Source organism: Trachemys scripta, chromosome 7, assembly GCF_013100865.1.
Source record: "Trachemys scripta elegans isolate TJP31775 chromosome 7, CAS_Tse_1.0, whole genome shotgun sequence".
NCBI classification, from domain to species: Eukaryota; Metazoa; Chordata; order Testudines; family Emydidae; genus Trachemys; species Trachemys scripta.
In genome coordinates, this window is record NC_048304.1 from 17,481,545 (window position 1) to 17,509,150 (window position 27,606).

The 27,606-nt window shown below is 40.5% G+C and overlaps 1 protein-coding gene across 1 annotated transcript; it reads right to left on the bottom strand.

Moving 5' to 3' along the window:
* SSUH2 (ssu-2 homolog) lies at window positions 1-27,606 on the bottom strand. Its single transcript, XM_034777971.1, has 12 exons — window positions 27,500-27,606; window positions 22,310-22,408; window positions 20,673-20,754; window positions 17,682-17,811; window positions 15,986-16,046; window positions 14,377-14,501; window positions 13,590-13,652; window positions 11,507-11,592; window positions 10,273-10,365; window positions 8,037-8,142; window positions 6,841-6,948; window positions 1-481 (listed from the first exon to the last, which is right to left on the bottom strand). Exons 1-12 carry the CDS (start codon window positions 27,525-27,527, stop codon window positions 335-337), a joined length of 1,128 nt encoding a protein of 375 aa, XP_034633862.1. The 5' UTR covers window positions 27,528-27,606; the 3' UTR covers window positions 1-334.

A 27,606-nucleotide genomic window follows, 5' to 3' on the forward strand; every position in this document is an offset into this window, starting at 1 on the left:
TGTGTTCCTTATTCTCTCTCCTGGTGAGGTTTATTTTCTTCTTTCCTTGACTTCATCTAGACTGGACATTTTAGGTCCATGCAGTTCCATGGGTAGTAGCACTAGATAAAGCTGCAGAGTAAACAGGACTCAGGAGTTATTACCATCATGTCTTCCAACTGTACCCTGAGTGGGACCAGATGACACAGTGATGAAAATACCCAAGTCCTGCCATGCTGTTTCTCTCTCTGGTCTGACCCTGCTGGGGGTGCATCCACGGAACGTTAATATTGCCATTATAAGTGCGGCCATTGTCTGTTTCACACTGAAGAACTCTGGAAGCATTCTACTGCCATCATATGATGGTGCAGCCACAGCAGTACCTCTCTGGGTAGTCCAGTGCATACACCTTGTTTTCTAGTCCATAGACATAGTACAGGTACGTCTTCCCTGCATACAGATAATGAACTTCTGTGATGGGGATCAGCTCAATAGTCTGTCGCTGAGAAAAGAAAAAAAAAGCAAGTGAAAAGCCTTAATTAAGTAAGGCTGACTCCTCATGTTTTGCTACATCTGGAGAGGAAGAAAGAAATGCTTGACATCCCATAGAGAGAGATGCCTTCAGCCACCACATCAGTTGTCAAATGCTCTCCCCCTTCTTCAACAGACTATCCTGTGTGTTTGGAGCTTTCAGCCTTGTGCACACTAGAACACTGCCAGTGAGTTTATAACCACTTTGTGACATGCTTGATTTGTTCACATACAAGACATGGTTAATCCTGGGGGCTAACTGTGTGCTTAGGCCAGGCCACCATGTCTTCCTGTAACCGTGTTATGACAGTGTTATTTTGCTGCGTAAATGTGACCCTTTCACTGTGTAAACAGGTTAGCCAGCCCTGTATTGTCCCAGCTCTGTGTGGTAACACAGCCCAGAAAGCATTGCCTCATCTATTGCTGGTACATCTCCTGTAGATGCAATTCCCCCTCTCTGCCCCGGCAAGGCATTATGGGATAGCTACATGGTACAGCAGCTTTGTATGAGTAGATGTGTAAACAGTGGACATACGGTTTTCTGGTTAAAAGCCATGAGGGGACAAGTCATCTGTGCTTGCTGTAACCAGGGCAGATAAGCATGTCAATCATGACCTTGTTACAAAAGTATTTGAGTACTTGTAGATGGATGAGTCCTTAGCTTCCAGGAAAGTTTCAGATTAAAGGAAATTAAAGACATGTTTATTGTTTCAGAAACTAGGTCTGCATCAAAGCCAGCAATCAGGGAGTTAATGTCTAAACTGGGTCCCGCACCCTGAAGGATACTGACAGAGCTAATAGGAGCTCTTCACTGGTCAATCAGGGCCCAGGTGTGAGTCCCTTATTAACCTACCAACCAGATTCATTTATAAAGAGATCCCTTGGGTCAATAATCAGGAAGGCTGAGGGGGAGGGTAGCAGCAAGGCCTGTATTCTAAAAAAGTGACATCTATAGAGTTAGTTTAGTTTTGGGTGAGCAGGGCTCTCTGTTTGGATTTCTGTGAAGGGTTTACTCTATATAAAACCTTTGCTGGGTTCTTTTGGTTATCTAGGAGTTGAGGCTATATGTTTTAACAGGCCTGATGCACGAGCAAATACAGAGAGTCATTTCCTGGTTTGGGCGGTGGGGGGTTGTTGATAGTGGTTGGTTTTGGTGTGGGGGAGATTAGACTTCTGTACTTTTACCCTAATCTCCAGCACACAGTGTGAATATCCTCAGACAGTCTCTACTCAGGTCTAACAGAAAAAATGTCTGCAGAACTTCCCAGATGGGAAGAGTACTAAGACTTTTTTTTTTTAAAGTGAAGTATATAGATAATAAGCCGCAGCATGATCAGAGCCACAGATTACAAGCTTTTAGACAATGAGATTGCCTAGAGAAGGCATAGTTTGGTCCATTAAATTACAGTTGCAGAGTCTTTTCAGTCCCCATTCCATGTAGCCCCATCCCCCTGCTCTTAAATAAAGATTGTTAGGAGCATTTCTACCATGGCATGTGGGAAGAAAGCTGCTAAACTTTTTAAACCTTCACTTTTAATCTAGCTACCCTTGTTCTTTCTATAAAATATTCTACAGTAGATAACAATAAAAAATCAGCCATTACTACACAGTTGTCCTAGATAGCGCCTAATCTGAATGGGGGAGGAGAACATTATACTACAGGATCAGTCTTTTGGCTAAGAGAAACTGGTATGTTTTACTATGTGGCATGTCTCTTATTGGAATATGTTTTCCCCTTGCAGGGAGGAGAGACTTTAGGGTTCAATAGGTCTTGACCCTTTCTAATGTGAACCAAACCCTGGAAAAGTTTGGACCCATGGCTGTTTCTTCTTTCAGCAATGTACCAAATCAAGATCTCCAAACCAGGAGCCCATGAATGTTGGGGAGGTTCAGATTTAGAGCCAAAGATTGTTGCTCAGGCCTTCTCTAACCTACAGTGCTCCTACAGCATAAAGAAAATTAAATGGGTGGTTTCAAAATACATAGTAAACTTTGTGTAGAAAGAGACTATCTTGCAATCTACCTGCTTTTCAGTTATATACATTTTATGCTATCTGGTTATAGTTCTCTTTTTGATTTAGTTTGTCTGTAATCAATTTCCAACTGAATTGTAGAATATTAGGGTTGGAAGGGACCTCATCTAGTCCAACCCCCTGCTCAAAGCAGGACCAATCACCAGACAGATTTATGTCCCAGATCCCTAAATGGCCTCCTCAAGGATTGAATTCACAACTGTGGGTTTAGTAGGCCTATGCTCAAACCACTGAGTTAGCCCTCCCCTTTGGTTCCTAGTTCATCTTTTTCTTTTCTCAGCCAAATACCAGTACTATATAAAGTTTTTCAGATGCTCAGGGAACTAGACACATTTTTGCAAAGTGAATAAGGATTATTCTTGTTCTTATTCTTCCGACCCAACATTTAATGGAGCTCTTAAACTTGTTTCTTCCTTGTATTATTGCTCATCCTCCATTATTTAGATTCAGTTTTACTATAGTGAACTTACACTACATACTGTTAAAGTTTATGCCTATAGTGCCCGAGTAGCATATGTGTGAACACACACTTCTTTGGTAATCTTTTTCTGTAGTGACTTACCGTTTATTAATAAAACTAGTTCATTAGATGTGTTTTTATACAGGAAGCTCATAGTGACCCCTTTATAGTCAGAGCAGAGCATCCTTCTACATATTATACAATATTTATCTCACCATCCTGCCCTTAGTGGCAGATTTTCTTTTCTCATATCTTTTATAAAAGAAAGAATCAGGATGGGCCAATGGTTAGTGTATTCACCTGGAACTCAGGAGACCTGGGTTAAATTCTGTGCTCTGCTACAGACCTTAGGCAAGCCAGAGTCTACCTGTGCCTCAGTTTCCCATCTGTACAATGGGGATAATAGCACTGCCTTACAGGGATGTTGTAAGGATAAATCCATTAAAGATTGTGAGGTGCTCAGACCCTATGGAGATGGGGCCTATATAAGTACTCAAGATAGCCACAAGATCATCCTTCTGAGTTAAGGTGCTGGGCTAAGGGACTCAGGAGATTTGGCTTCACATCCTGGCTCTGCTACAGACTTCCTATGTGACCTACCAAGTCATGCAATCTGTGCCTCGGTTCCTTGACATGGAGATAATACTTCCTTTCTCTTGTCTGGGCTATATAGACTGTAAGTGGGAGGTGTTTGCAGGATCCTTACCCTCGTGGCTTGGAAGGAGGAAGTATGTCTTAGTAGCACTGTTGTCTCTTTCTCTTACTCAAAAGACACAAGGGCTCTGCGGGCTTCCAGATATGTGGATGGGGAGGATGCAAACAAGGGACATGCTGCACAGACGGTATCCTATTTCCCAACACTACATACAACCCAGCATAATACTTACCAATGTACAACCCAGCAGAGTTCTTGTGAAGTTTAATGCTGACCTTGTTAGCATTAATCCACCCACCTTTCCTTCTTTGCAACCTGATTTTTTTGGAGGGTGGATTCTTGGTGTACTGGCCCGTGAGAGCCCCTTCTAGCAAGAAGAGGCACACAGAACCACAGAACTGCCATAAATTCCATGCCACTCTCTTCCCCTAATGGAAGAATTCTTAGGAAACTTGCAAAATTCTTGCACCCAGTATAAGGGCCTCAAGAATATGTTTGGGTACATTTTACTTCTGCTGGAACTCAAGAAGATTGTGAATCACAGAAACAACCATCTTCTAGGAGTTTGGTGCCTTTTATAGCATAAAGTGTCACTAATGCAGATTGGTTGTGTCCCCTTCAAATGTTGGCCTCACAAAACATTTCAGCAGTAGTTCAAAGAAATGACCACAAATACTTGGTCTTTCTCTTGAAGGATCAGCATCTTCCTGAAGAGTTAGCATGTCAGTAAAGAAGTAGCATTGAGAAAGGCAAAGACGAGCACATTAGTTGTCTTTGGAGCATATAGAAATCTGGGTCTAGGGGTGAGTTGTCGCAAAGAGTGGAAGAGGTTTAGGAGACAGTGTGGTCCAGTGGCTAGAACAGAGAGCTGGGACTCCTGGATTCTATTCATGGCTCAGTCAGTAACTGTGTGAATGTCGGTCTTTCGGGGCGTCATGGTACCAAACCTCATCTAAGGCAGTCCCTGGTAGGACACCAATTGTGCCACAGCTGAGATAAGCACTGTAGGTACTTCAGCTGCTAAGACTCTATCACTAGTGGGTTCCCTGTTGCATCCCAATGCCTTCAATGCCACTCTTTTCCCTGGGCCAAAGACACCCTGACTCTGCCCCACACTCTGCCCAACTGCATCTTCTGATGGCCCTATCACTCACTTCTGCTGGGGTGTGAGGGAGGGAAAGAGCAGTCGCAGAATCACCATTAGCAGATTTGCCACGCTGGCCTCTGCAGACTCATCACTGCTGAGCTGACTCATCCCAACCAGCTGCATGGCCTTGGGCAGTTCACTTAACAATTCTGTGCATCAGTTTGCACATCTGTGAAATGGGTATAGTGATCCCAACCCACTCACACCATGTAAAACATTTTGAGGATCTGTGCTGAAAGCTGCAGATAAATCACACATGCCAATTAGGGAGTTACCCGGGACAAAATCTTGTTGGGGACATTTTAGCGAATATGTTTCAACAGCTAGAAATAACTAATCAAGTCCAAATATTTCAATGAGGGACCATGCCAGAAAAAAGTCTGCACAGGAAGCTAACACTCGGGTTAAATGCCTGTTTGCTAACACCTTGAGCTAAATGCCTGTTCACTCGTCTGTAGTGTTTTGAAAGCACGCATTCAGTCAAACCATTTGACGACATAATTCTCTTTCTTTAGTTCCATTCAGCCTTGCAAAGGTGTACATCTCCACTCGTAGCATTTGTTATGAAAAGACACTGCCATCCAGTGCTGAAGCTAAGCTAATGCAACTGGGATCTAGTTTAGTACAAATTAAAAAGGCAGAGGAGAAGAATGCAATAGCTGTGGTAGATTAAGTAATAATCTCCTGCTCTCAGTAAGTAATGATCCTCAGTTGTCCACCCTGATGTGTTACACACACAGTCAGTGTTCTAAACACAACTAAATGAAGCAAGCAAAAACTGCCAGACTGTTGTCATGCTGAGCCTACGGAATGTTTATGGGCACAATATTTATCTCCATCATATGGCCGACTTCATAAAAAGCTGGAATGCCAGCAGCCAAGCAAATATGCAGTAAAAGGTGTTTCTCCTCTTCTCTTCCAAAGGATGCTGATTATTAAGTGGTAGAACTTTAGCCAAGAGCAAGTGGAGGGTGCAAAGAATTAAGTAATGAGGAATGGGCCGGCAGGACGCAGCCCAGACCTAAGTAAACAACACATGGTCTGGGAGATTTGGCACTGAAAGAGCTTCTCAACACCTGCTTTCCCAGGCAGCGAGAGGACGCATTTGGATGGTGTGTCCCAATCTAGTGAACAAACTGCTTTTGATAGTGAGAAGTGGAGATTATCGCCTGGAATTAATTTGGAAAGCACGAGCTTGCCAAAGAGCTGATTTTAGATTGACGGACCGTATGGAAAATCAAACCATTGCCCCTTTAGCTTATTTTGGTCTCTTAATTTACTTTTCTTTTTTAAGGTGGCATTTTTCTCTTTCCAGAGGGAAAAGGCAGTATGTACCAGCTATAATTTAGCATTTGCAAACTAATGAAGGCAATAGATGTGACTTGATGGAACATAATGGTTATGCAAAATTAGCTGCTAGGATATTAATCCGGGAGATAAAGAATTTATTTGCCATGACTTTGTTTGGAAAGGGGGAAAGAAGTTTCTCTTGTCTTTAGAACCAAGAGCTGTTGTTTCCCCTGGGATTTAACTCTGATTTTTAAAGAAATTGTGCTTTACATCTGCTCAAAAATGATATTGCTCTTAAATGACTAACCTAGGAATTAACATCTACCATCCTCCCCCAACATCACTGGTTTTAATCAATTCCACAAATAAATCTAATGAAATAAACACAGTCCAAAATTATCAGGAGGTAATACCACATATCTATTTGATTTTCCCCAGCTTATACATCCATGGATCACATTTCCCCTCTTAGTTACAGCATCACACTGGGAGCTTATGTTCAATTGGTTCAATTGGTTATGTACTGTTACCTCTAAGTCCTTTTCAGCGTCTCTGCATTTCAGGATACAGACTCCAATCTTGTAAGTGTGACCTACAATATGGGTTACTGGCTAAGAACCTGATTCTTTGACTTCAACTGCTGTCAGTGCGTACTGGATCAGGCATTAAATTCCACAACCTTGGCTTGCATGAGTAAGAATCAGATCCCCACACCTTTTACCCTTGGTCTTACTATCTGGCTTACCTGCTGTAGAATGCGTGATGATGTGGCAAATGCTGCATTATGCTCTGTGATGGCTCTCTGTGAAGCTAGGGAAATCTCTGGTTTAGGGAAGTCAATGATGGGATACACCTGAAATTTAAAAAGAAAAGGAATACAAACCCAACCTGCGTGGCACGAACTATCTGGTTTGCCATTCTGTCAACACATGCAAGGAGCCAGCTACAGCACAATGAAAACATATTGAATGTCCTTAAATAGTGAAATCAGGGATACAGATTTATATTCATTTTACCATAACATTACAGACCTCAGAATGTAATTGTGGCTGGAAAAGTGACTGTGTAAAGATGGCATCTTCCGACTTAGAGGCTAACCCTCTTCTCATGCAGTACCACAGCAGCTGAGAGCAGCCGATGTTCTCTAATTGATAAGCCCCAGATTCCAGTGCCAAGATGGTATTTCCATTATGGAACTCACTCCCGTCTTGTTCCAACAGACTCCCACCAGTCTTCTGGACTTTGAAGGCTTGTTGCAAAGCCTCATTCTCTTACCAAGGCTTTGTCTCAGTGTGTTGATGATTTATGGAAGAAGTCCTGGTTCTGTGCATTGGGAAGGATCACTGACCTGGTCAATCAGCCAAATGGAAATCTGAATGGATTTTTTTTTCCTCAGAATGATTTATTCATGTCCCTTGAGCTTTGGAGAGACACATTTTAAAAAATCTCTCTCTCTCTCTCTCTCTCGATGTGTGTGTATATATATATATATAAAAAATACATCATGAATATAAATGTTTCCCATATACCTGTGAGTGATGTATGCTTAGGACTGCCGAGACACTACAGCTCTGAGATAGTGACCTGGATTCTACTCTGCCTCACACACTCCTGAACTAAATTCTGATTGCAGGATCTCTACTACCGACATGACAGGGTTAGTTAAACTGTAAGCATTTAGGGACAGGGACTCTGTTCAGTTAGGTGTTTGAACTGTGCCTAGCACAATGGAGCCCTGGGGCATAGCTGACACAATACAAATAAATAATATAAAGAATTCATCTAATTCACAGTTGGTTAGTGGTTTGGCGGAGCTGGTAGTTATTTTAACTCAAGTCCACTATGCACTAAAGCTGACTTGTGGTAAAGTGGAAGAAAGTCCAGAAATGGGTGTGAGGTAGGAACAATCACTAATTTCCTCCAGCCCTAAGATTTACTCACCAGAACATTTTCATCTTTAAATACATTCTCTCCGTTGACTTTACTGAGCAGCTCTTCTGGAAAGTTCAGCTGGTGCTCAGAAACAAATTCAAACACTTTGTTCTTCCTGGGAGAGAGAAAGCATCGTAGGTTATTTATATTGCTCTAAACTATTTCTAAACACTTGAGTAAGGCTCTACTGCTTCCTGATTTGAGGACAATATTCACTCTTCACAACCTTTGTGCTCTTCTGCAACAACCTCTTTTCTTAACAACCTCAAATGCTTTTATGGCATGGATGACTCTTGCATTAAAAGATCCTGAAACTAGGGCTTCATGGTTAACAGGCTACCTTACAGTTTTCAAGATGACTTATAAACCTATTATTTTACTATTGCAGGTTCAGCCGTATATCCTCCTTCAGAAGCCATGGTTATATAATAATATATAATTAATTATTTTGCACTATGGCTTGGAAGATAAAGGCTTGGTTACTAAATAAGGAAGACTTCAAAAGGGAGTTATACAATGCTATTGGATATACTGTATATCAGTGGTAGGCAACCTGCGGCCTGTGGGCCGCACGTGGCCCGTCAGGGTAATCCGCTGGCAAGCCACAAGACAGTTTGTTTACATTGACCATCCAAAGGCACAGTTGCCTGCAGCTCCCAGTGGCTGTGGTTTGCCGTTCTCGGCCAATGGCCGCCACTTCTCGCAGCTCCCATTGGCCGGGAACGGCAAACCGTGGCCACTGGGAGCTGCGGGCGGCTGTGCCTGCAGACGGTCAATGTAACTGTCTCGCCAGTGGATTACCCTGATGGGCCATGTGTGGCCCGTGGGCCGCAGGTTTCCCACCACTGCTGTATATGGATCTCTCTACACATGGAGCTAGGGGTGTGATTCCCAGCTTGCATGGACATACTTCTGCTAGCTCTCATCAAACTAGCACATTAAAAATAGTCCTATGGCTGGGTAGCAAGGCAACAGCGAGCAGCAGGCTAGCCGTGCTGAGTATACACCCACCTGAACCCCATGGGTACTTACATGGACACAGCTAGCCCAAGCTGCCACTCGCTGTTGCCCATGAGACCCCAGGCTACACTATTATTTTCAGCTCACTAGCTCAGCACAAGTACGTCTACGTGAGCTGGGAATCACATCCCCAGCTCCAAGAGTAGACATAGTATATCTCATGTGTATACAATAGTACCACATGACATGCCTTACTATGTCACTCAATTGCCTGAAGGACTACATGTGTTGAGGATTTAGTGATGAGAAAATAGAGCTTCCCATCTCAGGATCACTGCCCAGAATGGTAGCGTGATCCAAATTTATTTCCATCTGTTGGCTATGTTGCATCCTGTGCCAAATAAATGTGTAGTGCCAGTCCTTTTCTTTAGTAGCCTGGTGTGCATTTCATAAAAACCATCGGCACCACTTGGTGGCAATTCCTGATTTAAAGGTTGTTCCACGGATGAATTGAAATTAATTTTTGAGAAGCAAAGTTCTTAAAACGGTGGAGCTTGGGCTTCCATTAGAAAGTATTTTGGGGTGTGGGTCAACAGGCAATGTGTGGCTTTTAACCAAAGCTCACAACCTGAGATGCTGTTAGACCCTTCTGTTACCTCTGGCTCCAAAGCTCCCAAATTAGAAGTGTGAATACTGGAGCCACAACAGAGGGAACCAGCTTTTTTCTGTAGCATAAACCCTGGTACGTGGGGTTCAGCTGCTAGACTCAGATGTCACTACTGGCACTGAACCACTCAGATAACAAGTGTTAATAGCAAAGTGCTAATGTCATCCATTCTGCTCTGGCTGCTAACCTAACATTAACTTAGACTCGATAATTCATTTCACTCTACACAAAAGAGATACTTCCAACTGTGAGATGCCTCTGATTACAGGAAGGAAAGCTGATCTTTTGGTTCAAGTGCTGGACAGGAACTCCAGAGTTCCTCGGTTCCATTTCTGACTGTGCCACAGACTTCCTTTGTGACCCTGGGTAAGTCATTTATCTCTCTGGACCCAATCCATCTCCCACAAAAATCAATGGAAAGACTCCCACTAACTTTAATGAGAGTTGGAGCTGGGCCTGTGCACCTCAGTTCCCTATCTATAAAATGGTAATAAATACTTTTTTATCTGTCTAACTCATATTACCTATCGTACAAAATGGGGCCCCAATCTTGGTTGGAAACTCAAGGTGTTGCTGTACTACATATAATAACTACAACATTCTACCCACTCTACTTACCAGGTTATTATCAGCTGTATGAAATGTAAGAGCTTTTTCTCTCCCTGGCATGTCATACAGGTTTTGTTGCCCCGCCCAGAACAGGTGCTGCACCTTTTAGAGGCAAAAATAAAGGTTTGTTTCAAGAGCAGTTAAATGGTTCAAGTTTAACGTTTGAGGGATCTGGAGGCTCAGCCCCTACAATGTTTTCAATGTTCTTTGGTTTCTTTCTTTTTTGAGCCTATCTCTGTAAGACAGTAAAGCGGTTAACAAAATTATATGCAGTGGGTGTACTTCTTTCATTATTCTGTGATGCAAGGGATTTGTATTTATTGTATAAACTGAATGACTAATACCACCACAAAGACTGTTTGTAAATGTGGAATTAGTCAAAGAAATTATTTGTGCATCTAATTAAGGATAATAACAGTTTCCCTACACAACTGTAGAAGGCTGAGTGTCCCTTTCCAGACACTGATATCTCTGCCTCTAACAGATGCAGGAGGCATATGCTTATGCATGGAACATTTTGATTGCTTCAACACAGCTCGGATTAGCAGCAGTTAATAATTGATTTATTGAAGCTCTTTAAGCCTTCATTAGCCTCAGTGGATTCATGCTTTACAATTATTGCCATGATTATCCACAATACCATCTCGGTTATTTTAAACCTAAGAACGAACTAGGGGCCATGCTCCTCTTGATCTGCTCCTCACAAACAGGGAAGAATTGGTAGGGGAAGTAGAAGTGGGTGGCAACCTGGGCAGCAGTGACCATGAGATGGTCGAGTTCATGAGATGGTCCACTTGCACCAGGAAGTTATCCCCAACACTCTCCAAAAACATCCTGAATTATCCGTGCACTGCTGTATTGTTCCTGCAGCAGATATCAGGGTGATTGAAGTCCCCATGAGAACCAGGGCCTGTGATCTGGAAAATTTTGTTAGTTGTCCGAAGAAAGCCTCGTCTACCTCCTCCTCCGGGTCTGGTGGTCTATAGCAGACGCCCACCATGACACCTTGTTGCTCTCACCTCTAAACTTAACCCAAAGACTCTTTACAGGCTTTTCTCCAGTTTCATACCGGAGCTCTGAGCAATCATACTGCTCTCTTACATACAGTACAACTCATCCACATAGAGGATCTGCTTCTCTGTGCACAAATGAGGATTCGATTTTTTTTCTTAATAAATCAAATTATTCTAGAAAATAATCCAAATGGAGCCATGGTGGCAAAATGCCCATGAGCCCACCTTACCTTTTACGTCCAGTACCTGAACGCATCTTGCACCGCTTCTGCTGCTTTTTCCTGTGTCTGGCCCCACTGCACGTAACACATCTCATCTAAAAGTGCACCAGAGAAATAAAATATGCCCTCCCTGATACTAGAAACAACCATGTTTCAGATTTGTAAAAGCCAGATTTGTCTTGCACACTATCGCTATGCTTTCTAACCACAACCCTGCTCAGTCAGGTGTCAGCAAAAAAGAAGTTATGTTAGGTATGTGCTTTGCACAATTGTGATACATCAGAGGGGGGATAGCTCCCTTTTGTGGACACCTAGCCAGCCAGTTGGCTATGGAATCCCTCTTGATGGTTGTTCTCTACTTGCTTTACCTGTAAAGGATTAACAAGCCCACAGGTAAAAGGAAAGGAGCGCACACCTGACCAAAAGAGCCAATGGGAGGGTTAGAACTTTTTAAAATTGGGAAAAAACTTCCCTTTGTCTGTGTGTTTTTGTTCTGCAGGAAAGAGGGGAACAGGGAGCAGTTATGCTCTGAGAAGCTTTAAGCCAGGTATGAAAAACCATCAGATCATACCTAAAGATTGCTTATCTGAAACCCCAGAAATGTAAGTAAATTAGGGAATGTCTAGGAAGATGCGATTTAGGGTTATTTCTTTTATTTTTTTATTGGCTTGTGGACTTGTCTGTGCTAACCTCAAGTGCTTTTGTTTTGCTTGTAACCTTTAAGCTGAACCTCGAGAGTTATCTTGATGCTTAATTTTTGTAATTGTTTCTTTTGCGATCTAGCAAAAAGCCTATGTTCCAAATGTATTTCCTTTCTTTTGTGGTTTAATAAAATTTACCTTTTTTAAGAACAGGATTTGATTTTTGTGTCCCCAAGAGGTTTGTGCATATGCTGTTTAATTAGCTGGTGGCAACAGCTGATTTTGTTTGTTTTTTTCCTCAACTCTTCCTGGGAAGGGGGGTGAAAGGGCTTGAAGGTACCCCACAGGAAAGAATTCCCAAGTGTTCCTTCCTGGGTTTTCAAGGGTTTGGTTTGGTTTTTTTGCACTTGGGTGGTGGCAATATCTACCCATCCAAGGTCAGAGAGAAGCTGTGACCTTGGGAGTTTAATACAAGCCTGAAGTGGCCAGTATTAATTTTTTAAATTCTTGCAGGCCCCCACCTTCTGTACTTAAAGTGCCAGAGTGGGGAATCAGCCTTGACAACAATAACGTGGAAAATAGAAGGTTGATTAAATCTCATTGTGTATGAAAGTGGGCTAAATAGGTGTCTATTGGTCAAATCTACCACTGGCATAAATGAAATTGGAATGAGATTAAATGTATTTTATATCATATACACATTTTTGCACCTATATTTTTGTATGTAATGACTAGCAAGCTGCTTTGCAGAATTTTTTTTTTTTAAATCGGACTAGATTGAGCTAAATATTATGCTCTTAGTGCTGTGAACAACAATACGTTTTTTGTTGCTGGGAACTTTTATGCAGGATGAGCACATCCGAAAGAGGAGGCCAAATGCACAGCTGGGAACAACTCAGTGAGATTACTCTTCCATTTAAAGTTAAGTATATGGCTGGTTGGATTGGGGACTCATTTCCACTGAGAAATTTCAAAACTACGGTCTGAGCAAATGTGTTGATGGATTTACTGTGTTATATGTTTAGGATTCACACTCATTTGATTGCATGCAGAGTGAAATCTACTCTCAGACAAACCAATGTAATCCACAGGCTAGAGAGGAGTAAGGTATTACAACTCCTGAGGCTGTCTATCTACCGGAGTGGATTTCCAAACAAGATTCTTTTCATTCATAAAATTCACAATCCAGATTCTATATATGTGGATCCATTGATGTCAACAGGAAGTTTGGGTGTACAAAGAATGCAGAATCAGGCTTTTATTATGCAAAGTTTAGAAGTAAACAACACTATCCTGCTGATTTACCACCCCTACCCTCATCCTGAATCCTCCCTATTTATAAGTACAGTAGCACTGCATTACGTGCTAGATAAGATATATGTGAAATGAAGCACCCAAATGAAAAGTAGGGAATTGGGGACTGTCTTGAAGAAGTCATAACTGCTACTTACCCTGCCTGCACCATGGCAAGCGCTGCATTTGTGTCGGCCACGACCCTGGCATTTGTGGCATGCCTGAAATCAAAATATTGCTCATGTATATAGCTACCAAGATATTTCAGAAACATTAACATAGGATTACACAATCATTTTACATCAAAAATACTTCAGTGATGGTATTTTACTCCCAATCGGACAGCATCAAATAGAGTAAAACCTGTTTTAAAAGACTACTAAAGGAACCATCAATAGTATATTATTTAACGGAGGAGAATTTCTAATTAGACCTACCAGAGAAATGGAAAATATTTTCTGTGCATACTTTTGCTGAAATTTCTTTTTTTTAAATCAAAATTGTACTTAAAAAAAAATTAAACTACCCATGGAGGAGATCAAAAGAGGAGGGAGATGTCATGAAAAAATATTGGAAAAGCTTCTGCCAATTTTTGTCATTATTTAAAAAAAAAAGAGAGGAAAAAAATCACCTTGCACCGCTTCTTATAATGCTTAGAGCAAAATTTGTACCCAAACAGCTAAACAAAAAAGAGTAGTAAAAAATAAATTATACCTATTTGCCCATATATTTATAGTGTGTTTGTGTGCGCACACATACAGACCCTATTTTCATATGAAGATTCATAAGATAAAATTACAAAACTAACACTAAAATGTATTGAGAACTCTGCCCTCCACAACCATAAATAACCCATTTGAGCTTTGGAAGGCTTATCTAAATGAATGTGTCCTAAGTAATAACACACTTTGCCCTTGATTTTAACCGATCCATAGACTGAATTACCTTGACTAATGAAGAGTGAGGTACTCGGAACTTCTTTGTATCATCCTGAAACATTGGCGGCGCCTGGACCTTAATATCCCATGGCCGAGGAGAAGCGCCATTTTGTGGTCCATCTACCAAATTATCTGCATCAGGAAGAAAACCTTATATAAATCTTGGTCGAACTTTGCCCTGCTGTATATGTTATTGGAAATGAGTCTGGGGTTCTCCAGCCACTTCCCAATGGAACACCAACAAGCCCCATAAATGGCAGTGCACTACAGGGTGCTCTTGTTGGCATTCTCCGCAAAGGATGAAGACTGAATTGCCTACTCTTTCTCTGGTGTAGACTTTCTTACTGACTCCTTCAACTGCCTCTCATGGATCCCCAAGGCCCATCCTAGTCAGGGTTCAGGCACATTGTTCAAGGAGTGTAAGGGACTGTTATCTCTGCTGTTCCTCAAGCTGTACCTTTCTTCTGGATAAATAAAAGAACTTCACTCTCTAGGGCTGTCAATCTGAAATCTTTCACAAGCAACGCGGTATATCACACTTTGCAGGAAGTTATTACTATAGAGGCAATCTGCTTTTTCTAATGGAAATAATGTCATCGGCTTCCAAGACCCTTAACAAAAACCTCACAAAATGGGAATAAAATGAACCTAAGTCTATAAAGGAAAGTCTTGCATCCACAATGCTCTCTTCAAAGTCCCTCAGCTGCTTCATATAATAGGTCATGCCAATCACTTCAGCCAGACTGTATTACTTCTCTTAGAAACCCATCACACCTCACCTTTGCAAGACAGACCTCATTGTGTCCTTGACTTCTCACAACCGGATCTCTTTTTATTCATTAATTTTTTTATTTATTTATTTTTATCACTCATACTGTAATCTGACAAAAACCTCTTTAAAGTAGTCAGGTAAAGCTTATTTTCTTGGTTTAAAGTCCCAAGTCGTTAAGTACTGTAGACAGTTGATCAAGAGAGCCCGTCCAAAAAAAATGAATTAAATCTGACTTTAAATTGAAATAAAATAGTTTTAAATGTTAAAATTAAGTTAATGATCTAGGCACTGAATAGCAGAGCTGAGACAGCTTCTTATCCACCTGCTACAATATTCAGGCATTACATGGGGTCTCTGAACAGAGTATGATTTTTCAATTTGTACAATATGTACCCTATTATAGATGGGTGCAAAACAAAATCCCAGGTCTGACTATCCTTCCCGTAAGCTTGGAGAGAGATCTGATCCATTTCCTCATCCAAACTTTTCATCTTAGGTCCATATCTTACACGTACTAGCAGAGGTACTGTGTGAGATGGTTTAGTGTAAGAGGAAGAATGTTCTAGTCATGTGGACACCATAGACTTCATCTGTGACCTTGAATAAATCACATATTCTCTCTTAGACCACATGGGTACTTATTCGGGGCGGCTAGCACATGTCAGCTCTCTCTGCTGCCCATGCCACCTTGGCTACGCTATTACTTTCAGTGCGGAGGTCAATGAGAGCTAACATGAGTATGAGCTGGGAATCACACCCCTAGCTCCAAGTATACACACAGCCTCAGTTATTCAAGCATTTCCTGTTTGTGTCATTTCAAATTGGTTATGTGGCAGTTACTCACTAGTAAAAGGTTGAAAAGTCCATTCACTTAGCCTTGATTCATGATAGGTCTCCAGTCGATACTAGAAAAGAGAAATAATCATGGAATCAATTACCGTTAAGAGAAATTGTATTAAGCCGCAATAGTGTCATAGAGTATTAGGGTTGGACGAAATCTCCGGAGGTCATCTAGTCCAATCTCCTGGTCAAAGCAGGACCAACACCAACTAAATCATACTGGAGAACTTTTCCATTTCAAGTTTTCACAATAAGTTGCTGGAAAAAGTCAGCAAGGACATTCACTGAATCATTTGACTCAAAGATAGAGCTCCATCAACTTTTTTTTAATTTATTTATTTAAAGAATTGGACTAGCAAATACAAACGGAAAGTCTTTTATTCATGGGATTCTGTTGCTTGTTTACTCAGGAATGTTCAGATAACAGCTAGAAAGTTTGTGAATCCCAAAAGTTGAACAACCTAGTATAAATGGTTATTTGTCTGAAATTTCCTACAAAAGGTGCAGTATTTATGATTTCCTATTCATCAGTTGTCATTTATAGTCTAGTCTGAAAGGCTTCAGAAAACCCACTGGGGAACAGAAACAATACCATGTGACTTGGATGAACTATCACTCAACACAAATGATGTTGTGTTCACAAATGAAGAACTAACAGGCCATAGGCTAGAAACTCTTGATTCTGAATATTTGGTGAATAGATCCAAATTACTAATGACCTCGCACCTCATAAGTCTTGTGTGAACAGAAAAAAGGGCTAGACTGGCAATAAATATTATTTTAGTGAGTTGTTCAATGAACTCCATTGAGAACACAAAGAGTTTTGTCTATTGTGATATTTGGTGTCTTGTATTTCTCTTTTTAAAAGCTTTGAAAAGAGAAGTGCTCAATTATATATTAGAACTTGCTACAGCATAACATTTTTTTCTATTTAACAGCTATGCTCATCCCATTGTATATGTATTAGAAAGTTGAGTGATTCATTGTGTATAATAATAGGGGGCGTCTGCATTCTGAAACTCATTAATGCTCAGTTCAATGGCAAACTGGCATTTTTTGGAGCAGCACAAAATATTTTAAAAAAACCTAAAAGAACATACACAAAAGAACTTTGCTACAGAATGGAGAAAGGAGAGAAAGCAAGAAGGAGAGCTTCTCTTGAGCTCACTTTAATACATTTGTGAAGGGGATGACATAAAGAACCTAGATCAGTCAATTTTCAGCTGAATTATATATTACAGTGAATAAATGTGCTCTACCACAGTTAGGATTACAATTTGTTCCCTGTGTTTGTGTAAGTAAACCAAGTGCAGGTTAGCATATACCTTCAGTTTTGCCTGGGGAAAGGCAGCAATTTTAGGGGTCTGATGCTGCAGACAAATTCCATAGTTCAGAAGGGAGGAGAAAATCTTTCAGAAATTTTGTAGCGTTTAGGTATTGCAGATGCTCATACTATGGAGAAAGATGGACTTTTTCACTCGTAGAAGGCTGCAAATAATTGTAAGGTGCGTTTTCCTTGGAAAATATTTATTTGAGCAATAGAATTCCATTTCAAGACAAATTAATTAAAGCCATTTTATTTAATAAATAGATGATTCTTCATGGACCAGTATCACTTGACAACTGGAAAATTATCCAAGCAACTTGGCCAAACATGGCCCAAGCACCATTTTTTCAGTTTCAGATCTGAATATACTCACTCTGTATAGAGTCATCTGTCTCAAATTCTGAATGACCAGTTCTCCAGCAGCTTTATTGCCATAGCAGCATTTGGAATTGACAAAGCTGAGGAAGGCATTCCTGGCCATGTCTTCTGTCATTGTGGGAATCCTAAGGATTAACATTAAAATGATAAACGCTCGATTTTTAACCTTTTAAAGAAACAGCCATGTCTAGTTAGCATGTTTAACTCACTGCAGGGGAGAGAAGCCCATTTGAGAGAAGCCCAGTCTTTGACACTAATCACTACTGGCCTCAGCATCTTTTTAATTACAAACAAATAAAAGACAAATGTATTTTTAAATTACCTGCAAAACGAAAAAGATCTCACTTTGCTCATTAGTAGAAAAATGGGTCTAACGCAAAAGTTTGAACCCCCACCTTAAACTCTGCTGATTGGGATAAGAAAGATGCCAGCTCTAAAACACCATGGGTGGCTTTTGCAAAATCAAAACCCAACCTGTGATTTCGCCAGATCCAAACCAAAATACAAACATCTTTCCTGTCCGATCTCTATATACACTTAGAAACTATATATAATTTTATACATGAAGAGCAGCCATATCTTGAGTCTGGATTTTTTTTATTTCAGGTTAATCGAAACGGCAACAACAAAAAGACTAATGTGCACATGAAGAGAGCATACTATGTGTCCTCTGTAACATGCTGCAATAGCTCTGCTCTGAGTGGCAACTGTCTCTGCAGACAGCAGCCTCCTAGAACTGTAGTGATGCAGTACACAATATAACTCGCCTACCTACATATACAGCTGAAATCGAATATGAATGACATGCTAGCAGTCGCAATGGTAATAACTGATTTTAAAGCCCTGCTCCTACTGCCTTTGGTAGTCAATGGTAATACTCGCACTGACTGCGAAGGTGGAGGACTGGGACCTCCATGCCCCCATTGTAATACTGTATGTTCTCCTTTTATATATTTGTTACATTTCTCTAATGTAAAAATGCTCTTGCCAAGATGTATTGAAATACTGTAGAGTGGATGCTAACAGAGGGGATCATCTCAGCGCTTGCTGTTTGGGGAATGCTTAAGTAAGCAATTCTTTTCTTAGGAGGCGATGATGACTGTATCCTCCCAGGTAAAGTAAGTTTTGCTAAGGATTTGTTATGACCCTAGACAATATCCTTTAAGAATCTTTGCTGTCAGGATTGTGGCAACTTATATTAAGAAGCCCCTTTTCAATAAAAAGGAAGATCTAATATCACAAATCCTACAAATAATATGATGCTACAGGCAGTTATCAGAGAGAGCAAACGACCATTTTATAGGCTATTAGCCAGATCATTCTTGACAGGATAAATCACCCCTGCAGGCCTTCCGATCAATAACATGGATGTCTGAAACATCCATGACACTCTGATTAGAGACTGGGGGCTAATAAATCATCCTTGTGTTCAGGCTATCCAAAGGAAATTTAAAACACATCTGCTCTTAGCAAATATTCCTGAGCCTCTAGATCCCTTTTTATTTGGCTCAGATGTTTGATTTAATGAGTGTTTAGCAGATAACTATCAACTCACAGCTCCTATGTTTCTTTATTACTTTTCTGTCATTTCCAGGTTGTATTTAAAAAGACATTCAGGCAGGTCCTAATGCCCATCCCTCTCATAAAGATTGAGAAACTTAATCCCACTGTACACCTAGTCTAAATCTTTTTTGAGGCTCCCTCCAATCATTACACTAAACTACAGTTCATTACAATGGCACTTTATCATTTGTGCTTTGCTTTTCTACTTTACTGGCAAATGGAAGATTGTTTTAAAAGGGTGAGGGCAGAGGCAAAGATGGAAGGTGCTAAGTTCAATACCTGGGGCTGCACGTTAAAGGTGAAATTCACCCCTGAGCAGAGGGCTAGCCCAAAGTGCCACTTAAGTCGCATAAAAAATGTTGACAGGTTTCAGTGGTAGCCGTGTGAGTCTGTATCAGCAAAAAAAAAATGAGGAGTCCTTGTGGCACCTTAGAGACAAACAAATTTATTTGGGCATAAGCTTTCATGGGCTAGAACCCACTTCATCAGATGTATGAAGTAAAAGATACAAGAGCAGGTATAAATACATGAAAGGATGGGGGTTGCTTTACCAAGTGTTAGATCAGTCTAACAAGACAAATCAATTAACAGCAGGATACCAAGGGAGGAGAAATAACGTTTTAAGTGGTAAGAGAGTGGCACATTAAAGACAGTTGACAAAAAGGTGTGTGTGAGTAACAGTAGGGAGACATTAGTATTGGGGAAATTTAAGTTTAGGTTTTGTAATGACCCAACCACTCCCAGTCTTTATTCAGGCCTAAACTAATGGTATCTAGTTTGCAAATTAATTCCAGTTCTGCAGTTTCACGTTGGAGTCTGTTTTTGAAGTTTTTTTGTTGAAGAATTGCCACTTTGAGATCTGAGTGACCAGAGAGATTGAAGTGTTCTCCTACTGGTTTTTGAATGTAATGATTCCTGATGTCAGATTTGTGTCCATTTATTCTTTTGCATAGAGACTGTCCGGTTTGGCCAATGTACATGGCAGAGGGGCATTGCTGGCACATGATGGCATATATTGTGCATCCCCCACTCACATGAGTTGATCCATTCACATGTGAGTAGTCCCAATGAAATTAATAGATCTGCTAGAGAGGAGGAATGGCCTTGTGACTAAGGCATCAGTGGGGACTCAGGTCAGTGCCTGACTCTACTTCCTGTCTGGCCTTAGGCAAATAATTTCATTTTTCTGTAAAGCGAGGAGAAGAATGCTTTCCCCTTGTCCGACTTGTCTATAGAGATTGGAAGGGCATGGACTCTCTTTCACTGTGTCTTTGCTCAGCACCTAGCACAATGGGGCCTTGATCTTGGTTGTGATCTAGGTGCCATTGTAATATTAATAATCATCAAAATAATACTCCTGGGGCAGCAGACTAGGGCCCTAGGTCATGTGAAGCAAATACAGCAGGAAAGGCAAGGATCTCACCTGTGTTCTAGAAATATGGGCCTGTTTCTCTCTTCACTGAGCTTTCTCAGTAAGTCTGCAGGTGGTGGCAGGTTTTTTCCTCCTAAGGGAAACAATCAAAATATGGAATTAGTCTAAAATTTGACAGTAAAATCTTTTACTTTACAAAGGTTGTCTGTTGCTATGAATTAGTAATGGTGGAACCTCCAAAAAGACAGGAATTTAGATAAGGTCTCAAGAGTCTGGAGGCTTATCCAAAGTCTGCAAAGTAGGGTGGCTGGACTATATCCTCAGATGGTGTCAATCATCAAATCTCCAGTGGAATGACACTAACTTATGCCAGCTGAGGAACTGGCCCAGAATCTCCTGAATAGACTTTCTCATGAGGTTTCTAATCCTTTCTATTTTCCGGCAGGCCGGAGTTTGGGCATTTTCTTTTGGAGCTTTGACAATTCTGGCTTTGGATCTGGCCAAAACCCAGCAGGGCAGAGGAATCAAAAATGAAAATAATTGAGGAGAATGATGAACGTTGATCACTTTAAAAAAAAAAAAAGTTTCAGTTTGAGTTTTGTCAAAGGCTTTTTCTCTGTGGTTTTTGAGAGCTGATGTAGCGATTGAACTGTATCCACACCAGCAAACTCCATTCATTCCAGTAGAGTTCCCGTAGCCTAATAATCCAGAAATATTGGATACATTGTAATAGATTTACTAGTTCATTACTAGGCACTGTTAACCCCTAGCTCAACATCCAGCAGAGGGCTCCATAACCTACCAAGCCAGAGAAAGAGAGTACAACCGGAGGTGAAATGGGCTAGGCTCAGGAGGGAGATGAAGGCAGTCGCCAGTAGGAGCAGCAGCAGGCCAAACACAGTAGCCTGGGAGCTGGCAGTGGATGGAGGTTGCCTGGGAGGTGGAACTAGATGGCCTGAGAGCTGGACAGAGATGCAGAGGACCAGCAGGAGGATACAGGGCCGTAGCTTGCAGGGAAGACAGTGTGCAGGGTTTTCATGGGGTCCTTATTACCTTTTATTCATCTGTGCTGGATTTATCTTTTTGTTGTTGTTGTAATACTGAAAGCAATTGTGTCTAGGGTGTTTGCACGTCTTTCTGCTGACAGGCCTAATAAAGGGCATGCAAACATTTTGAGGAACCCACTGAGCCTAAAGAACCTAATCCTTGAAGCCTTGGAGACACCCAGCATGCTACCAAGTGTTTATGGGACTGGTGCACCCCAGCCCTCACAGCAACATTTTGTAGTGGGACCCGGTACAGTATTTAACCACAATCCAGAAATATTTAACACTGTGGCATAGATAGGTATCAGAGTGTGTTCTTGCACCTTTCTCTAGGGATTTCCAACCCAACCCTGATTAGGTCCTAAGTGAACATTAGTGCACTGATCTCATCCAAGCCCCACTCACATACTTGACAAAGCTGCCTCACATGTTGGCATGAACAGCTGCCTCTGTTCAAGAGTGGCGTGGGACCACAATAGCAAAAGTTTTCACACCATAACAGAGACTTATGGGAAAGAGTCATGAGGAAGCTTGCATGGCTCTTGCTTGAATAAAGCAGGGGCAATTAATCCCTCACTTTCACAGAACCAAATTCATTTACAGATTGTAATAAAAGAGAAACTGTCAGTGTTGCACATATACCCCCATCTCGCAGAGTCCATTCATATCCGTCCAGTTGTTCCAGAAGATCTGCAGGGGGTGCTAGTGGACTTTCAGGCTCCGATTCCAGATCCAGGATAGCTAGTGTAGAAATAAGGAACACGGAGTGATCAATTCAATGGAATAATCACTTACTGTGCTATAATTTTACTGTGGAGGGAGATAGGGCAAAGGGAGATGATAAAGGTAAAAATGGAGAGATCACAGCAAACCTTACCTCCTGGGAGCTCAACCTCCAGGCTGGGGATAGTGCAACTCTCAGTACATTTACAGAAATGTAACTGATGTAGCCTAATTGTTAGCGCTGGGGTTGGAATCCTTGGTTCTATTCCAATGACTCTTTGACTTTGGGCAAGTCGTTTAATTGTGCCTTAATTCCCGCACTTGTAAATGGGGTACAATCATGCCTGCCTTCTCAGCATTGATATCAATATAAATACTTACAGATCCTCAGATGACAGATATTGAATACAAACAAAATCATTTCTACTCATAAAGTATTTGTCCTGTTGGTTATAATGAAAAAGATGAACATACTACTGATGTGATTTAAGAATAATATTTTGTCGTAATTTAAACATTTCACAAACTAAAGGATCATATTAATTTTCAGCAGTACTTTTTTAGGGAAATGTCTGCTGACTTAGCTTTTTAAGCACAAAAAAAAACAAAAAACGTGTACCTGATATCAGATATTAGAATTTAGGTTCTGATTCTGCAGATACTTATGCACATGCTTAGCTTTATACACACATTACTTTAATGGGACTATTCATACTTGTGATGTTAAACATGAGCATGCAGAATTAGGGCCTTACGGAAGTATTACTGTAAATAACGTTTTTCCAGAGGTTGGACTTCTCTATTTAGTAACTGGATAAGAAAACATGAATGAGACTGTCAAATTGCCTAAGGGATTTAGGCCCATTAAAGCTAATGAAAGCTGGGTGTCCAAACCTCCTAGCTAGCTTAGAAATCTCACTCTTTGTTTTTAGTAATAGTAACGCTGGTAACTAGCAGTTGCTTCTATAAAATTTTGCCACACTTTTAACTATTTTAATCCTAATCTTGGGACACCAGTTGTTTGTTTCTTTATGTGCTGCTCTAAAAATACTCCCCTTACTGAGCTATAACAATTGGTACTCCTGATTCTTCATCCAGAAACAATCTCTCTTGTTAACTAGCCCTCCATCCAGTGACCTTTCCCATCGTATTAGAGTGGTTTGCACCATGAAGCAAATTCAGTTAATAAAAAAAAAACAAAGAAACACGTGGAAGAGCCAGGAAATGTCATCTGCTAACAATGTACAATTCAAACGACACAAAGAATGGCTCAGTGCAGTCATCCATCAATTTGATTTACTTGACTTTTCTTCTGAGACCATTCTCAATTCTTCAGAGAGCCTAAATTAACCTCTTCATTATTTTACCTATGAAAATAAGAAACTATATGCTTCAGTAGAAATGTCACCTTTCCTGTGCAGGAGAAGACAAGGTTGTCCTTGTACTGAAGGAGTGAAGATATCAGCCTAATGTTGAGTGATAAACACTACAGGACACTTTCTTTTTAAAAAATAATCCATATGTTGCTTTCAGTATAATTATTTTGCTCATGTCCAGAGCAAATTCAAAGAGATTTTATTTAAGGCAATGAGCAAAGCATCTCTAGAGTAGACTAGTAGATTAGATCACAGATTACGGTATATTAGTCTATTATGCATTTCTAAAATCTCTTGAGTCGGAGTTTGGTTTTGCAAATTTAAAATCAAGGGATAGTTCGGTAGTTCTGATCTAGGTCCCATTTTATCTGCACTTCCAATGTCCCGGGATAGGGAAAGGTGTTGGATAAATACTTCCAGTTTTGCCCCATCTCTGTGTTCAAAAGAAATTATCTGCTGAAATAAGAGATCTGGAGAACCTACACCTATCTATGACTCACGACCTGGAGGGTTCACTTCTGGATGATATGAGAATTATTAAAGTTACAGTAGTGACTAGAGACCCAATGGATTTTGAAGGCTCATTGTGCTAGATTCCACACAAATAGATACTTACAGACAATACTTGCCCCAAAGAGCTTTCCAGCTACAAGACAGACAAAGGATGAGTATGGAAACAGAGGCTCTGAGAGGCTGAAATGACTTTCCAGAGGCCACACAGTAGGTCGGTGACGGAGCCAGGAATTAGGGCCTGTATTAGTTGATGCCTACTCACTCACAGCCTCTCTAGAAGTTCCATTTCCATGATATTTCTGCTGAGATTCCCACTAATGAGTTGAACAGCCATTCACTATGGACTAAACTGTGACAACCAACCCAATTCACCAACTCCTATGACATAGCAATGGAACTCACTTAGGTCATGATGCCCACAAGAAATCAGTCAATTTTATAAATTTGTCTCATTCAGAGAACTAAAAATCTTTTATAAATATTAATTAAGACTGACCTCACCCTTGTGTGGTGGGTGTGCATTATGTATATTTTATAGAGGTGTAAACTGAGAATCAGTGGTTTACCCATGGGCACTGTCTGTGTAGACACAAGAACATAAGTGTCCTTAGTCCCAGAACCCTGTTAACCATTACACCACAATCTCTGCCAACATTTTTGATTTCTAAATCACATTGTACTTATAAAAAAATCTAGCTCTGCATGTTCCCAAGAGTACCCAAACATTTATTTTTAATGGACTAAAGTTAAAAATAACCCAGCATTTTTAAGTAACTTATTTACAACAAAAATTGAGCTGAGAATGTGTTCCAAATTCCAGCCCCTTGCAAATGTTTTAAATGGCTGAGTTATAAATATCCCGAATTTGGAGCATATAAATCACCAACAGACTTGTTCCTGTTGCTGGATATCACAATAATCTATAAACACATGTATTGCTGTACTTTAGAATAACAATGAGACTGAAAAGCACTTTGACCAAAGCCAGGAAATTGAGAGTGTAGGTTGTTACTCATCAGTTGTGCCTTAGCTATTTCAGTTTGCAGCATGTTCTTGTATTGTACATTAGAGAACTAATCCTGCACCCATTGAAGTCAGTGGCAAAATTCCCATTGACTTCAGCAATGCATGGAAGCACCTGGTGACACCATGGGGAAGTGCCCATGCCCCAGAATTCCATCCACAGACCGTATGTGTGCATGGATGGACTTCCAGAATGCAGAGCTCTGCTTTTGGTAGGTGCTTTCCACTGTGGCCACCCCAAATTCAAAAGCAGGTTTGTCTGAGCTGTCATCAAAATAGAATGATTTCTCAATGGAAACACCATAATTTTATGATGAAACTAAGGTTACAGGAGTGTGATTCCCCCCCCCCCCCCAAAACTCCAACAAGGCAGGTCCAGTTTGGGTTTGAGGTTCTGGCTAATCAAAACTATTGTATGCCCTATTCTATACTGTTGAATTCTTATACTTTCTGTGATATCTCGGTCATTTGTTTTTCAGACTTTGGGGGTCTATAACAAGATGGCAAAACCAATGCCCCTTCCCTTCCATTGAGCAATATGGAAGCTCAAAGTGATTGAGACTGCCTGGTTAAGAATCCACAATGTAGATATGAGTGGATGAGTGATGGGCACATATAAACTGAATTGCCAAATACATTTTTTCCTTATCATAAAATAAACTGAACTTTGTCATCTCTTATTTCCCCACCTTTTTCTTATGCCATTTAGCACATGAAAAACATTTATATATTTTTACTGGAAACGGAGAAAGTGATATTTGGACAAAACTTAAAAATGGTTTGAGAGAGTTCTGGCATTACAGCTGGTTTAAATCTGTTGTCCTTTCCCTACATGTAAAGGAATATTTATGGGAAAGTTTATCAATAGTCGGCAGGAATTCAGTATTGAGAAATCATTTTTTTCCTTTTGATGAAAAGGGAAGGTTTAAAGCTAGAAGTAAAGGGTGTCAATGCATTTATCTGACTCTCATAATATATTGGGATGATCATTTTCTTTTTTTAAATTGCAATCTGCTTATAATGATGCCCATTTGCTGGAGGTGCAATTGTTTTAATGGATACGTGTAATAGTATATGTTATTGCAGGGTCTGATCTAAAGCCCTTTGAAGTCAATGGAAAGACTCCCATTGTTTTCAATGACTTTGGATCAGCCCTTTCTGAACAACATCTAGCCAATCTCACTCATTAGAAAAATATAGCCTTCAAATAGAATTATTTCTCACAACACCCAGGAAAAGCATCATTGAAACCCAGTTCACGCTTCAGAGTAGCAGCCATGTTAGTCTGTATCTGCAAAAAGAAGAACAGGAGTACTTGTGGCACCTTAGAGACTAACAAATTTATTAGAGCATAAGCTTTCGTGGACTACAGCCCACTTCTTCGGATCCAGTTCACGCTGTATCCTTTCACCTATTTCTTAACTCTTTGGTGGTTAGTCAGACCTGGAGTTCAGTGGTTTGCATAGAGATTAATATCTCCTTTTTATCTTGATTTAACAATACTTGGTGTAGCATCATTATTTCTCCCTACAATAATCAAGACTTTCATCATTCACGAATTAAACATCAGAACTCAATGACATTTCAGCAGTATTAATGACGGCAATGTATCACTGGGGCCCCTTGAAATGGGTGTCTCTTCTGGGACTGTATTATAATCTCTTTAAAAAGGTGCAGACAAAGATTTAAGATAAAAGATCCTTTATCATAGATGTCTTAATTGCACAGCATTTGATTAGAAGATATAAATGTCCCAGTTCAATTCTTGCCATGCAGCTTTGTAGTAGAATTCAAAAGTCCTCTGTTTATTAAAAACAAAACTGTGATGCAAAATTACTATGGAATTCTAGTCATGGAAGATGATTTTAAGGGCCTGAGCCATTGAAGGAAATTGGAGTTTTCCACTGATTTCAGTGGACTTTGGATCGGACCCTAAGTTTGCATTGAGCACCTTCAGCTGTCCAGAGAGGTGTATTTAAGGAATGCATTGACAGCGGCCACATTCTCACAGACAATGGGAGGAAGCATGCATGTATTTACCGTGGGCCTTTTCAGTGCTGGAAACATACTGTTGTTCAGTGGGTGGCCTGAAAGAAAAGCCTATAACTATTTTTAAGCATGCATTATAATGAAATAGGAAAACAAACTATTAGAGAAACGGTCCTCTCTGGGCTATATTTCCTTTAGTTTTACTTACTGTCATCTTCATTCTGTTCATGGTCCATTTTCAAGGGTCAGGAGGCAAAGAGGATTTTCTAATCCCAATTTCCACCATGGAATGCATTGTTTCCTGAGCATTCTGTG